This window comes from Monodon monoceros, unplaced genomic scaffold (genome assembly GCF_005190385.1).
Source record: "Monodon monoceros isolate NGI ecotype Baffin Bay Population unplaced genomic scaffold, NGI_Narwhal_1 Super_Scaffold_21, whole genome shotgun sequence".
Classification (NCBI taxonomy): Eukaryota; Metazoa; Chordata; class Mammalia; order Artiodactyla; family Monodontidae; genus Monodon; species Monodon monoceros.
The window spans coordinates 75886012-75900930 of NW_021703778.1; the positions used below are offsets into that span (position 1 = coordinate 75886012).

General features: G+C 41.7%; 1 protein-coding gene across 3 annotated transcripts in view; it reads left to right on the top strand.

Annotated features, from left to right (window-relative positions):
- Positions 1-14919, top strand: part of PML (promyelocytic leukemia) — a 43993-nt gene that overhangs the window by 308 nt on the left and 28766 nt on the right. For all 3 annotated transcript variants that reach the window (XM_029236460.1, XM_029236462.1, XM_029236461.1), the window contains exon 2: positions 1630-2096. In XM_029236460.1, the coding sequence (XP_029092293.1) occupies positions 1630-2096 (467 nt within the window). The remainder of the gene's footprint in view (positions 1-1629; positions 2097-14919) is intronic.

A 14919-nucleotide genomic window follows, 5' to 3' on the forward strand; every position in this document is an offset into this window, starting at 1 on the left:
CATAAAGAAGGAAGACCAGGCATGAGGTCCTGACCTTCTCGGTTTGGGGTAGCGGTCACGGAAAGTAGAAAATGGGACGAGGATAAGTTAGTGGGGGGGGGGCCTCTCTGGGCTGCGATTCTCCACGAGCAGGGGGGTAAGATGCTGAGGGTCAGTGACACCCCGGACCGGGCTCTTCCGCCCCCACGCCTCTTATCCCCTGCCTCAGACGTCCCCTGCCTCAGACGAAGGACCACCTGTTAGGGAGAGTAGTAGCCATATTGCACCGGCCTGGGAACCCCCAACATGTCCCAGGTGTGGAAAAACAAGAACCCTAGTTCCCAGATCAGAAAGTGGGAGAGAGGTGTCTTGCCTTGGCTAAGGCCTCAGAGTTCCCGTGGTCTCACCTTTAGGAAGCTTCTTGGATCCTTTTCTTGGAGCACCCTGCTCCCCTAACCCCCATCCCCAAGGGGTTTATTAGGGGTTTATTAGTCTTCTCCTGCACAAACTCCCTAGCCACCCCCGACCCCCAAAGGAACTACTTAGATCAGTTGCTCTACGTTCTTCCAGGCCCTTTTTACTGTCCTTCATGAAAGTACAAATAACACCATATTGCAGTAACTTTCATTATTTGCATTTACACCTGAGAATAATATTAACAATACTAGTTAAGATTTATGAATATTGCTCATGGGCCAGGTACCGTATTAAGCACGTTTTTGGTGGTAAAATGTTATCAAATGTATATATTATGTATGTTTTCTCCATTTCTAAGTGTACACAATTCAGTGGCATTAAAGACGTTCACAATGTTGTGTAGCCCTCACCGCTGTCTATTTACAGAATTTTTTTATCCAAACAAAGTCTGTACCCTTTAAGCAATAGCTCCTCATTCCCCTCTTCCCCCAGTGGCTGGTAACCTCTAATCTACTTTCTCTGTGAATTTGCCTAGTCTAGATATTTCCTATAAGTGGATCCCTACAATATTTGCCCCTTTGTCTCTGCGTGATCTTACTTAGCATAATGCCTTCAAGGTTCATTCATGTTGTAGCATGTGTCAGAATATCCTTTTTAAGGCTGAATGATATTCCATTGTGTGTATATACCACATTTTGTTTATCCATTCATCTGTTGATGGACACTGGGGTCGTTTCCACCTTTTGGCTATTGTGAATAATGCTGTGTACAGAATAATGAGTGTCCAAGGATCTGGGTACTTGTTTCCAGTTCTTTTGGGTATATAGCTAGGTGTGGAATTGCTGGATCATATGGTAGTTCTATGTTTAACTTTCTGAGGAAGTATCAAAGTGTATTAAGCGCTTTATGTGCGGTTGTGTGATGTACACTTAATGAATCTCATTTTTAAACTTAAGTTCCTTGAAGGCAGGGATTTGTCCTATACATCCTTTTATCTCAGGGCCTAGTACTGTGTCTTAGGAGAAGTAGATGCTCAGTAAATTGTGGAGTGAGAGTGGGAAGGCCTGAGTAAGTGGAGGATTGGGGTACTGATAAGCCTGGGTTTTGCATCATCCAATGACAGCCTGGTATGGCATAGGAAGTCCCACTCTGAGCCTCCAGCCATAGGGGCGGGTGTCCATTGGGTGGGGACTCCTGGGACTTCAGATCTCACCTCCGTCTCTGATCCCCCAGCAAGCCACGGAGGAAGAGTTCCAGTTCTTGCACTGCCAGGGCTGCCGGGCAGAAGCCAAGTGCCCCAAGCTGCTGCCTTGTCTGCACACGCTGTGTTCAGGATGCCTGGAGGAGCCAGTCAGGCAGTGCCCCATCTGCCAGGCGCCCTGGCCCCCAGGCCCTGATGCGCAGGCCTTGGACAACGTCTTCTTCGAAAGCTTGCAGCGGCGCCTGCATGTGTACCGGCAAATCGTGGACGCGCAGGCTCTTTGCACCCGCTGCAAAGAGCCGGCCGACTACTGGTGCTTCGAGTGCGAGCAGCTCCTCTGTGCCAAGTGCATCGAGGCGCACCAGTGGTTCCTCAAGCACGAGGCCCGGCCACTGGCGGAACTCCGCAGCCAGTCGGCGCGGGAGTTTCTGGATGGCACGCGCAAGTCCAACAACATCTTCTGTTCCAACCCTAACCACCGCGACCCTATGCTGACCAGGTAAGCAGGCCTGCCCAGGGTGGGGTAAAGCTTCTAAGAGCGAGGTAGAGGCTGCGGGGAGCAGAGATCCAAAGTCTCACAGCCGGGAACGTGGGTCAAGGAGCTTCTAACGTCTTGCAACTCAAAATAAGGTCCACAGACCAGCAGCATCGATAGCGATGACCGCAATTTATGCTGTCCCGTGCGAATGGATGGATAGCAGTAGTTTCCAATTTCCCCTTATAAGAAATAATGCTGCAGAAACATCTTTTCACCCATATCCAGTCATTTCTTCAGGATAAATTTTTAGAAATGCCATTTCTAGGTGAAGGGTTATGAAAGTTTTACATTTCGATACATGTTGCCAAACTGCCCTTTAGAAAGTCTTATAGTGGAATTTTCCAGAAGCATTGCCATGGAGTCTCAGTATAGCTGGATTCTAGGATGAGATGTGGGTAGTTAGTTTCTGTCTGAAAAGTCAAAACCGGAACAATGCACTTCCTGGGAGTGTCTGTATGAGAAAAAAAAATGTCATGTCCAATATTAATGATTTTTACTAAACAGCACAGGATTTTAATTCAGGATTTTTTGGATAGATAATACATTTATGTGGTGCAAACAATTACAAACAAAATTTATAGAGAGAACAAAGTCTCCATTCCACTCTGTCCCCCATCTGCCTAACACCCACCACTTCTCCCTCCCCCATCCGCGTTTAACCATGGTTACCAGTTTTGAATGTTTCCAGAGTTTGTGAATATACACACAGGTAGGAGTATATAGTCTTACAGGTCTTATTTTTCCCCCTTTAAGCAAAAAGGTAGCATACCTACGTGAACTTTTAATCCTCCCTCGCCCTGCATAGATAGCTTGTATAAGATTCTTGGGGATCTGCTTGCAAAGTGAAAGTATTCTTTGCCCGTTGGGGGCACACTCAGACAGAGCTCCATTCCTGCTAAACTGACTGTGGCTTGCTTACTTCCTGCTTGGAGATTTACCACCTGTACTACCAGATTCCTCCACAGCCGATACTATTGTTTGAATTTGGATTTCTTTGTTTATTGTTAAGGTTGAGGTCCAGTGGCTTTTCATATGTTTTTTGGCCATTGAGCTTCTTCATTTGTAAATTGCCTCCTGAGGTCCTTTGCTTGTTTGTTTGTTTACTTTTAGGAATTAGTCTTTAATTGTAAGAGCTTGTTATAGTGCAGATATTTTTCCTGTGTTGACCTTGGTCATTCATTCAATATGAGGTGTTGTGTTTTAAGTTTTTAGTGCTATGTAGTCCAATCCCTCAATCTCTTCCTTTATGGTATCTGGCTTTGATCATCCTAGGAAAGATTTTTCCTATGCCAATGTTGAAAGTATTTACTTATACTCTATTTTAATAATTTGTTTTTATAGTAAAAATTTTCATTCCCATGGAATTTATTTTTGTGTGTGGTATAAGGTAAGAACCCTTGCTTTGCATTTCTCTCCAAATGGAAAGCCAGTTCTCTCAACAACTTTTATTGAATAATTCACTCTTTTTGTTTGTTTTTTCCCATTTTTTAAAATCGAAGTGTAGTTGATGTACAATATTTTGTTACAGGTGTATAATATAGTGATTCACAATTTTTAAAGGTTATACTTCATTTATAGTTATTATAAAATATTGGCTATATTCCCCGTGTTGTACAATATATCCTTGTAGCTTATGAATACTCCACTCTTGCTTTGATCTGAAATGCCCTTTTAATCTTGTACTAAATGTCCATGTAGTCATGAATATGTTTGTAAATCTCTGTTCTGCACCAAACTATTCTTATGCTAATCCTTACTACTGTAAGGAGTTCTGTAGCTTTTTATTTGATAGGGTGAATTCCCATTCTTTTTCAAAAATAATTTTACTTTCATAATTTGTACAGTTGCTTTTGCTCTTACAATTCATGCAGTTTCAGAAGTTACATATTCATTGAGATTTTGACAGAGATGACATTAAATCTTGGAAGAATTGTCCTCATCTCTGGTTATATCTTTGGGTTTTATAGTTTTATTCACAAACATCTTGAACTTTTAAATTATAGTTAACTTTATAATATGTAATAATATTATGAATGGAATCTTTTTCCATTATAATTTCTAACTGGTTATCATTAACATTCACTAATGCTATTAATTTATGTATATTTATATTACATCTAGCCATCTTATTGGGCTCTTTTATTCTTGTAAGATTTTCAGTTGATGTTTTGGATTTTCTAGGTAAACAGTCATATCACCTACAAATAATGAAACTTTTTCCTTTCCAGTATTTATACATATTACCTCTTTGTAGCTTTGTTTCATTGGATTGGCCAGAACTGCCAGGACAGTATTGAATAATGTGAAGCAGTGGTTAGAAAGGGCAACTTTGTCTTGTACCTATCTTTCATGAGAAAGTTTCTTATTTAGTATGATGCTTATTATTGATTTCCTTAGGTGACTTTTAAAAATCACATTAAGAAAGTTGCCTCCCACTTCTAGTTTTCTTAGAGTTTTGTTGTTGCTGTTATTTTGTTTTATTTTTAACTCAGGAATAGGTGTTCTTTTGGACTCTGAAGATGTCCTTTCACCTTTCAGTATGATGAATTATATCAATAGGTTTCTTTATGTTGAACCATTCTTTAAGTCCTGGGAGGAAAAAGTCTATTTGGTCATGATATACTATTATTTTAATTTCTAGCTAGATTCCATTTAGTACTGTTCAGCCTATTATTTAGGCTATTATCTATTTTTATAAATGTGATCAAATTTTATGAATATGTATGATTTCCTTGTCAAGTTTTCTTATTCATTTGATAAGACAACTCTTTCAATGAGTTTGCAAGCTTTTTTGAACGTGATGATATGTATAAATTACTTAGCATAGTGCCTGGCACCTATTAAATACTCAATAAATGTTAAAATGCTACTCTGAGAATTTCTCTGCTGTAGACTAGTTTAAAGAACATAGCAATTCAAGCTTATAGAAGTTTCTTGAAAAACTATCTGATACAGGTACCTTTTTTGAAGAGTAGGGTTTTTTCCCCTTTTTTTTTGGATCTTGAATCAGATTGTTTGGAATGTTTTCTAGTTCATCCTGAGTTATCTTTTATAATTTAAAAATCTCCTCTATACCTGTAATTGTGTCCCCTTTCTTATTTCTAATGTTGTATATTTGTGGTTATTTTAGTGATCTTTTCAAAGCACTAGCTTTTTGGTCTTTCCTTTTATGGCTTACTGATATTAATGTTTTCCTTTTTTCTAATTAATCATTTTGTTTTTATCATCATTATTTTCTCTCTTCTACTTGTCTCTCATTATTCATCATCTAACTGAACATTTAATTCATTTATTTGTTATCCTTATTGCTTAATACATTCTCCTGTGAGTATGACATTGGCTGCATCCCGTAACTTTGATGTAGCGTAATCATAGTAAGTCGTTTCTCAAATATCTATACTTTCAGTCTCTTCTTAAACATTTTTTCTTTGATAGAAGAGTTTGGGGGAGGGAGTTTTCTAAAATTTTCAAGTGGCTTGTGATGTTTGATTTAAATATTTGATGTTAATTTCTACAGTATGGTCACCTAGTATTTGAGTTATATCTGGGACTATACTGATGTTTTCTTTGGGGCCTTGGACCATATTCTGTGGACTAGCATATTCCTAGGATTTTTTTTAAATGTGTATTCTTTGTAGAGATATATCATATATATCTCTCCTCTTTCTATTCTGGTTTAAGTTTTTAACAAACATATTAGAACGCGTGCTCGCGCATGTGTGTGTGTGTGTGTCTGTATCTCTCACCATCAAGAGTAGATTACAACTGTTCTTCCAGATAAGATAAAACTTTTAGCATACTTTTTGTTCTCCCCTCTCTCTCTTCCCACATTCAGATATAGTTGAAATAACATGAAATTTTAGTTCTAGATATTACCAAATTTTATGTCTTTTCTATTCTAAGCATCCTTTTTTGACAGTTATTAAGTGTCATCGTCACATTATAACCCACTTGGTATCTATAATCTTAGATTTTAATTAGTTTCATTGCTCATAGCAATTTTTTCTATAACATATCTTCCTCTTCAATTATTTAATGTTATTAATTTCCCGTTTGGCTGGAATACTTCAAGTAATTTTTTTTTGGTTGCTTTTCAGAGTTTACTTTCTGGAATCTTGATTGTCTGAACTTGCATGTCCTTCATTTGCTGTCACATTTATTTTTTAATTTATTTTTTATTTTTATTTTTGGCCATGCCACGCAGCTTGTGGGATTTTAGTTCCCTGACTAGGGATCAAACCTGGACCCTCAGCAGTGAGAGCGTGGAGTCCTAACCACTGGACCGCCAGGGAGTTCTCTGCTGTCACATTTAAAGGAAAGTTCAGCTAGGTGTAAAAATTCTGAGGTCACAATCACAAATCTTTCATCTTGGAGCATATACACATTGCTTCATAAATTTGTGGCCTCCAGTGCTGCAGATGAGAAATTTAATTATTATCTAATTATTTTGCCCCGTGGGTAATCTGTTTTTGTTTCCTAAGGATGTTTATATAATTTTTCTTTATTCTTGCAAATGATTGATCAAGCTATAGGTCTTTTCTTTTTTCAGTAATCCTCTCTGACATTGTTGAACTGAAAATTCAAGTCTTTCTTCAGCTCAAAGAAATTATCTTCTACTTTTTTGTATATTGATTTCTGTTCATTTGCTTATTTTTTCTTTTTATAACTATTGTTTTTGTGTGTGTGGCTTTTTTTAAATGAACTTTTTATTGGAGTATAGTTGATTTACAATGTTGTGTTAGTTTCTGCTGTACAGCAAAGTGAATCAGTTATACATATACATATATCCATTCTTTTTTAGATTCTTTTCCCATACAGGTCATTACAGAGTATTGAGTAGAGTTCCCTGTGCTATACAGGAGGTCCTTATTAGTTATCTGTTTTACATATTGTACTGTGTATATGTCAATCCCAATCTCCCTATTTATCCCTCCTCCCCCACTTTCCCCTGTAACCCTTCCCCCACTTTCCCCCATAACCCTTAAGTTTGTGTTTTACATCTGTGACTCTGTTTCTACTTTGTAAATAAGTTCATTTGTATCATTTTTTTAGATTCCACATATAAGTGAGATCATATGATACTTATCTTTCTCTGCCTGACTTATTTCACTCAGTATGACAGTCTCTAGGTCCATCCATGGTGCTGCAACAATTGCAATCATGTTTTTTTAATTGCCAAACAAGGTCAGTGTTCTCAGGATGCTTTTTCTTGTCAGCCTGTTCTTGTTTTCTCAGTGTATGTTCTTAAATCTCCCTGAAAAACAAACTTATAATTTTTAGAAGGTTTATGTTTACTATATTACCCTTTTTTTCAGTGTGAGCCAGGGATCAGTTTGGTCCCCATTTTGCCTGCTGATTCTCTTTATAGGTCCTGTAGTTCTGTGTTGTCTGCTCACATGTAAATGTGGACATCTAGACTGCACAGTCTTAGTAGCTGATAGGGGCTGGCAGCAACTGTATAAACCACAGTTTATATCTCCTACCCTGCAGTGAGGATGGGGCCTCTCCCAGAGCCCCAGCTGGTGGTAGCTTACAGAGTGCTTCACCTCTAGTGTGGGGGGTGGATTTCTCCACAGTCGGCAAGGTACAAGGGGCAAGGAGGTCCAGCCAGCAAGAGGACAGGATTCTTTTCCCTTGAGCATGGTAGATGGCTTCACAAACCTGACAGTATTGCTTAAAAATTGTACATACACAGTCACAATTCACAGTTGTTTCACAATCTATGGGTGGTTACTGGAAAAACTCAACTTGTTTCTTCTGCACAAAACCTCAGTGTCATAAATAACCCACAACTTCCTGCAAGTTACAAGTCAGTAATAAACCGTTCCATCCTTTGACATTGAGCTGACTTAGGGCTCACAGTGGGGAGCAGCATCAGAAGTGGCTTTAAACTTTCAAACTCAGCCTGGGAGTGTCCTCCCTGGGGCCATTGGCATTTGATCACCACACCTGTGGAGTCCATTCTTTCAGCCCACATTCCTACTATGTAGCAAGCCCTCTGCTAGGTGCTAGGGTATAAATACAAACAGATACAGCCCTGGCCCTCTGAGGTCACAGTCTGGTGGAGGAACCAGATCTGCAGTTAACAATCAAGGCTGCAAAGTGCTTCAAGGAAGCCTGCTCACCATCGTTACTCTGTGCTAATAGTAGCCCTTAGGACAGTGTGATAAGACACCATCCTCTCCCTCATATTTTCCCTTGCCAGACGGCTGACATCCCATGTGTGTTCAGTTATTTAAGGGCAGAAGGAAGAAGGAAGGCTGGCACCAGGCATGTGATCTCAGAAAAGGCCACCTGCCCAGCCTTGATTGTCTGGGGATGGCAGCTTCCAAGGGGGTGTCACACTTAGCCTGGCCTGTAAGGAAGCAGAAAGGGGAGGGAGCATGTGCAAAGGCAGAGGCACCAGCAAGTCTGCTGCATTTCAGGAACTGCAAGTAAAGGCTGTGCAGGAGGTCAGGGGCTGGAAGGGTGAGCTAGGGTCAAACATGGGAGAGTTGGAGTTTGGACTCTGTCCTACAATTTCCGGGACAAAGAATGTTCTCAGTTTGCTCCGTTTTCCTGCAGTTTACTCTTGTACCAGTGAGTATCCTGTAGAACACAGTGTGAATGGACCTTTGGGGACTCTGTTGGAAACCCACTGGTGGTACTAAGGCAGAGAGTGGGATAATGTTCAGATCCTCTTTCTGCACTCTGGTACTTTGATTGAACTGGGCAAGTTTAGGAGCAAGGAGACCAGGATTTTTTTTCTTTGGCTGCATGCTTATTTACATTTTACCCTATTCCGTAAAGAATTTGAGATTTACCACCTTACTGTTGGATATATGACCCAAGCGGAACTGAAGCAAAGAATCTGGACCTGGGGAAAGGGAGCCACATTAGGAGGCTGAGCCATGGTGCAGGTGGGGGTGAGGCCTGCAAGAATGCAGAGGTGGCAGCATGGGGAGAAGGCCAGAGTGTCACACGGCCATGGCCTGCCTGACCTGGAGGTCAAGGTGGCTGCCAGCCTTTTCATCACATGTGCTGGGGAACGCTCGGGAGTGCCTTGCAGCCAAGGGTAATGGGGGTTTAGGACTATTGATGGAGCTGAGACCCATGTTGGGGTGTCAGATCCCAAAGCTTGGCTGGATGGGGTAGGGGAATTAATCCAGGACCATCAAAACTTGTAGCGGGAAGAGCTTTAGTTACAGTTGAGTGGGGAAAATGAAAGACCTGTTATTCAAGTTTGAGACGTATGATGAGATCATAAACTGGGAAAAGAGATCCCAAGACCAGAAGTTGGAATGATTGGCAACAGGTGGGGAGAGGCATCCTGGGCAGCCCAGGGGAGGGTTCAGGGCAGAGGTGGACATCACGCAGTGGTGACAGGAACCAGAGTGCAGGGGACAGGCTTGAAACCAGCCTTTGAGTGACGCTTCCCGATCCCTTGGTACCTGGGCAGCGCCTTTCAATAGGAAACTGAAACCTTTTCCAATATGGTCAGAGAATGGGCTCTTCTGGTTGGATCTGACCTCTTCTTAACACAATAAAGCACTTTCCTGTCTTTTGAGATGTTTTCTCCTGTGCTATTACCTTACTTCCCAGACCCTCCTATAAGATTATTGAGGAAGAGAGAATTGTTGCAAGAGGTCCAAACATTAATGGGAGCTCATCCCCAAACAGGAGATCTTGTCTGAGCCAGGGCCAGGACAGGACGCAGGATTTCCTGACTGCGCTCTGCAGAGTCTGTCCTGGTGCTGCCGGCCTCCACATACAGGTAGTTTTCAACTAACAACCTGGCCGAGTTGCAAAAAAAAGGATTCTACAAGTTACTTGTTTCAAGCTCAGAGTGTATCTTCCCTTACAATTAGCTTATTCAAAGGAAGCATGCTATTTAAGCAATGTTAAATTTAATTTTCCTTGACTTTGATGAAAGAAAAAGATACTAAAGTAAAATTAGACTTGCTAAACTTCAAAGAAATATTTCTTCATCCTAAAACATTTCCGAAAAGACCTCTCTAAGATTAAGCAAAAAAATGACTAAGGCATCAAGAGGCTGGAGTCATAGTTTGTTTTAAATGAAATGAATCCATTTTAGACAGTAACAAAGTCTTTGCCGTGAAAGATCAGGATGGTCCACTCCCATGTTTGTAGTCTTGGTTCCATGTCACAATGGCTCTAATGCACAGCACTGGTCCTTTCACTTTAACACCACTTTTCATGGATTCTTTGTTTTGATTCAGCTCTTGGTTGGACGGATGCTGTCAGTTAGCAGTTTTTCTCAAGAAGGACTTCTGTGTTCTGAATTCCTAGAGTGGTGTTGAGAATGTCTGTCAGTTACGCTTGCATGATATCTTGGCTGGGTGTAATATACCTGATCACGGTCTTTCCTTTAGAGCTTTGTAGACTTTGCTGTATTATCTTACAGCATCAGACGTCTACCAGGAGAGGCCTGAGGCCAAATTTATTTGCTTTTTCTGTCTCAATGCCTAAAGATATTTTTCATTCCTTAAGTTTATCAATTTAACCAAGCTGTCTTGGTGTGGAGCGTATTGTATCAAATTATTCTGAAACCCGGCTTGCTCCTTTAGTTTAAAAATTCTGTTTATTTCAATGAAATTTTCTTACATAACCCCTCCTCCTCTTTCTTCCTCTTCCTTTCCTTCTCATTTTCCTCTTGCTCTATTACCATTAGTATTACAGTTTTTAATTTCTGATTTTATTTTTTTTCTTATTAGTAATCTTAAGAGTATTACCACAGTTTGGGGGAAACTTAAATATTTAGTGAGTATTGAATGAGTAACAAAGATCAGAACCACACTATACTCTCAGAGCTACATAAAATCATTTTATACCTATTTTAATAAAAGTACTTCTGGAGAATATCAATATTGTTTGTGTCACATAAGGACACAAACTTGTTTCCTATGTCACCAGATTCTATTAACATTTAATGATTAATTTTTCTAGTCATTGAATTTTGTAACAAATGCCTGCTTTGGCTTTTTATTTTAAAATAAATTTATTTATTTAATTTCTTTATTTTTGGCTGTGTTGGGTCTTCGTTGCTGTGCGCGGGCTTTCTCTAGTTGGCGGCGAGCAGGGGCTACTCTTCATTGCAGTGCGTGAGCTTCTCATTGCGGTGGCTTCTCTTGTTGTGGAGCACGGGCTCTAGGCGCACGGGCTTGAGTAGTTGTGGCACGCGGGCTCACTAGTTGTGGCTCACGGGCTCTAGAGCACAGGCTCAGTAGTTGTGGCACATGGGCTTAGTTGCTCCACGACGTGTGGGATCTTCCTGGACCAAGGATCGAACCCGTGTCCCCTGAATTGGCAGGCAGATTCTCAGCCACTGCGCCACCAGGGAAGCCCGCTTTGGCATGTTTTACCGTTTGGATTTGTTCTGCCAAAGCTGTTAGAGTTGGGGAGGTATTTTGAGATAGGTACAACTAAATAGAAGAGCTGTCTGTTTATACCATATGTTATTTAATACAGTATTACGTTAATGTTACCTTAATATCCAATAGCATTTTTCTTATTCATGGCTTTAGTTAATTGATTGTTTCAGCTATTTCCATCTCTTTTGCCATTTTATTTATTGAAATTAGGTTGGATTTAAATGAAATAGCTTAATCAGATTAATAAGTAATCACTGTATGTAAACTTTGCCTTGTCCTCTTGCAACATTTACTGGCATGTAAATCCAAATTGTGTTCTTGTTCACTAATATCCAATACTATATAATTATAGTGCATTATTATAAAACTCAGTGAATTTGCCCAAGTGATCTTTGTTCAAAAATTGAATCGCCTTCATTAACATATTACTTATGTGTTATTTAAGATATTTCTTGCACTTGATTCTCTTCTGACTGTACTTCCAAGGGGCATCATTGCAGTCACCTCAGTGTATGGTGATAACTTTTTTTTTTTTTTTTTTGGCTGCTCCACGCGGCTTGTAGGATCTCAGTTCCCCGACCAGGGATCAGACCAGGGCCCTTGGCAGTGAAAGCACGGAGTCCTAACCACTGGACCGCCAGGGAATTCACAGATGATCACATTTTAGAAATACCATGTGGTGACACTGGGAAAGGTTGATTGGAGAGACCAGAGGCAAGGAGGCCTATTAGGGGACAGTGCTAAAGGAGATAAGCCATAATTGGGGCAAGAACAAAGGCAGTATCAATGGGAACTGATGTGACAGATTTAGGAACCAGAATTCTACCTTAATCATCTCTGCATTCTAGCCCCATACGTGTACCTAGCTGGTACTCAGTAATTTTTTTTAAGTAAACGAAGGTAGACCTTAACAAGACTTAATAATGAGTTATTGTTGAAGCAGTCGAAGAGGGGAGGAATCTGGAATTCCCCTTGATCTTTGGCTTGAGTGACCTTTGAACAGTAGTGCCATTCACTGCCATAGAGAGGGCAGGAGAGGCAGGGCACCCATGCAGCAGTGCACCTGCTACCTACTGAATGAGTGACGTGGCCCAGCAGAACACTGTCCAGCATGGATGTGCCAGTCTTGAAAGCAGAGACCTACATAGAAAAGAGTGGGGAAGGAAAACTACAAACTTTCTCTTCTTTCTTGGGTGTGGGACCAGCATAAGACCATAGTGTGAAATAGACAAGGCTTCCTCCTCTCCTCTTTCTTTGCTGCTTCTCTTTTTTTTTTTTAATTTATTTTTTTACTTTTGTTTGTGTTGGGTCTTCGTTGCTGCTCGTGGGCTTTAGCTGCGGCGAGCGGGGGCTACTCTTCGTTGTGGTGCGCGGGCTTCTCACTGGTGGCTTTTCTTGTTGAGGAGCACAGGCTCTAGGTGTGCAGGCTTCAGTAGCTGCGGCGCGTGGGCTCAGTAGTTGTGGCTCGTGGTCTCTAGAGTGCAGGCTCAGTAGTTGTGGCGCACGGACTTAGTTGCTCCGCGACATGTGGGATCTTCCTGGACCAGGGCTCGAACCCGTGTCCCCTGCATTGGCAGGCGGATTCTTAACCACTGCGCCACCAGGGAAGCCCCTCTTTGCTGCTTCTCTTAACTTCTGTTATCTTCCTCTCTGAGGCGGCAGGTTTTCCTATCTCTGTCACCACCTTCTCAATTAATGAATAGTTGGAGGAGGGGAGATCAACAGGAATAATGCTTTCACTCTCTTTGAGCATCCCAGTCTCTACAATTACTCATCTCCTCTCCTGGTTTCAGAAACCTTATTTCCTCAACTGTGTCACCCTGGAGATGGCAGGAAACCAGCCTCATTAAATGCATCCATACTACTGTGTAAATGACTGACGGATCCCTTTAATTACCCTCTAGCTAATTATTTGAATTTCCAAAGGAGGCTACTCCTTTCCATACTCCACCAAAGTGAGAGCTCCCATCAACCCTTGTTGAGATGGGGGCACTGAAGTGGAGAGTTTTTCCGTCACCATTCAGGCAAGCCAGGCCCTGCCCTGGAGTTTTGCTCTGGGGCCATCTCTCCTCCACTAGTCCTGTTTTCATAGGATTTTTGCTTCCTGCATTCTGAGTTACCCTGTTTCCTAGTACAGCAGAAGTGCCATGCTGCTCTGGTCCTACTGGGAAGTGTGGCTGGTCTAGGGCGGCATGTCCCTACTGGGAAGGGAACAGCGCAGAGACCACACTCAGTGGTGATGTTTCCTTACTGCCTGAGGTTGAGAGGCTCACCCACCAGCAGCAGGGCTCTCCCCTGCCACGTGTACATATGTGGTTAATGCCCCCTCTTCTTTCACAGCTCCAGAATGTCCAATGTGTATCCGGCACTGTGCTGGTCACTTCACATACACCAGCCCCTTGTCTTTGTAACAGTCTATGAGAGAGCATCCTTATGCCCATTGTATAGATGGGGAAATTAAGACTCAGAGAGAGAAAGTAATTTACTCAAGGCCTCATAGCTAGGAATTGTGGAAGAGCTCAGATTCAGGCCTAGGTCGGGCTGCCTCCAGAACCCCATATCCTGTCTGCTGTCACGTGGCCTCTGGGATGGTGGTTTAGACACAGGCAGCTTTTGGATGGGAAGACCGAGAACCCAGTAAACATGTTGGGGTTTCTACTAAAATATTAATCATGCAGTCAATTCGCTGAACAGTCATAAAGGGATAAACAAAACAATATATCACAAGGCAGAAGAGAAAGAGCTTGTTGTAATTCCTAGAGTGGATGTTCTTTTACCGTTCCCCATTGCCTCCTATTTAAAGTCCAAACTCGTTTGTTTAGAATTGATTATGGAAACTTTTGGAAAATCTCAATAAGTAAAAAGGGGGAGGGAGGAAGAGAAAGAGGTAACTACTATAAGTCTAGACGTTTTCCTTTCCTTCCTGCTGTCTCTGTAATCATCTAAAACAGAATGAACAACACTTAGCGTTACAAAGTGCGCTTTTCTTATAATAGGAGGTCATGAACGTCTTTCCAAAAACTAGTTTTGAATTTTCATGCAGCTGCACCTGTTAATAGTATGATTTCTTCCACGTCTTCAGTGGTTATAAGGTCTTTACCGTCATGAGAGTAAATAGTCAACTATTATATCTCCATGGTGTTATTTTTCATATTTAACTCTGATTCATCAAAAATATATCTTGGTGGGGCTTCCCTGGTGGCGCAGTGGTTGAGAGTCCGTCTGCCGATGCAGGGGACACGGGTTCGTGCCCCGGTCCGGGAAGATCCCACATGCCGCGGAGCGGCTGGGCCCGTGAGCCATGGCCGCTGAGCCTGCGCGTCCGGAGCCTGTGCTCCGCAACGGGAGGGGCCACAACCGTGAGAAGCCCGCGTACCGCAAAAAAAACCAAAAAACAAAACAAAACAAAAAAT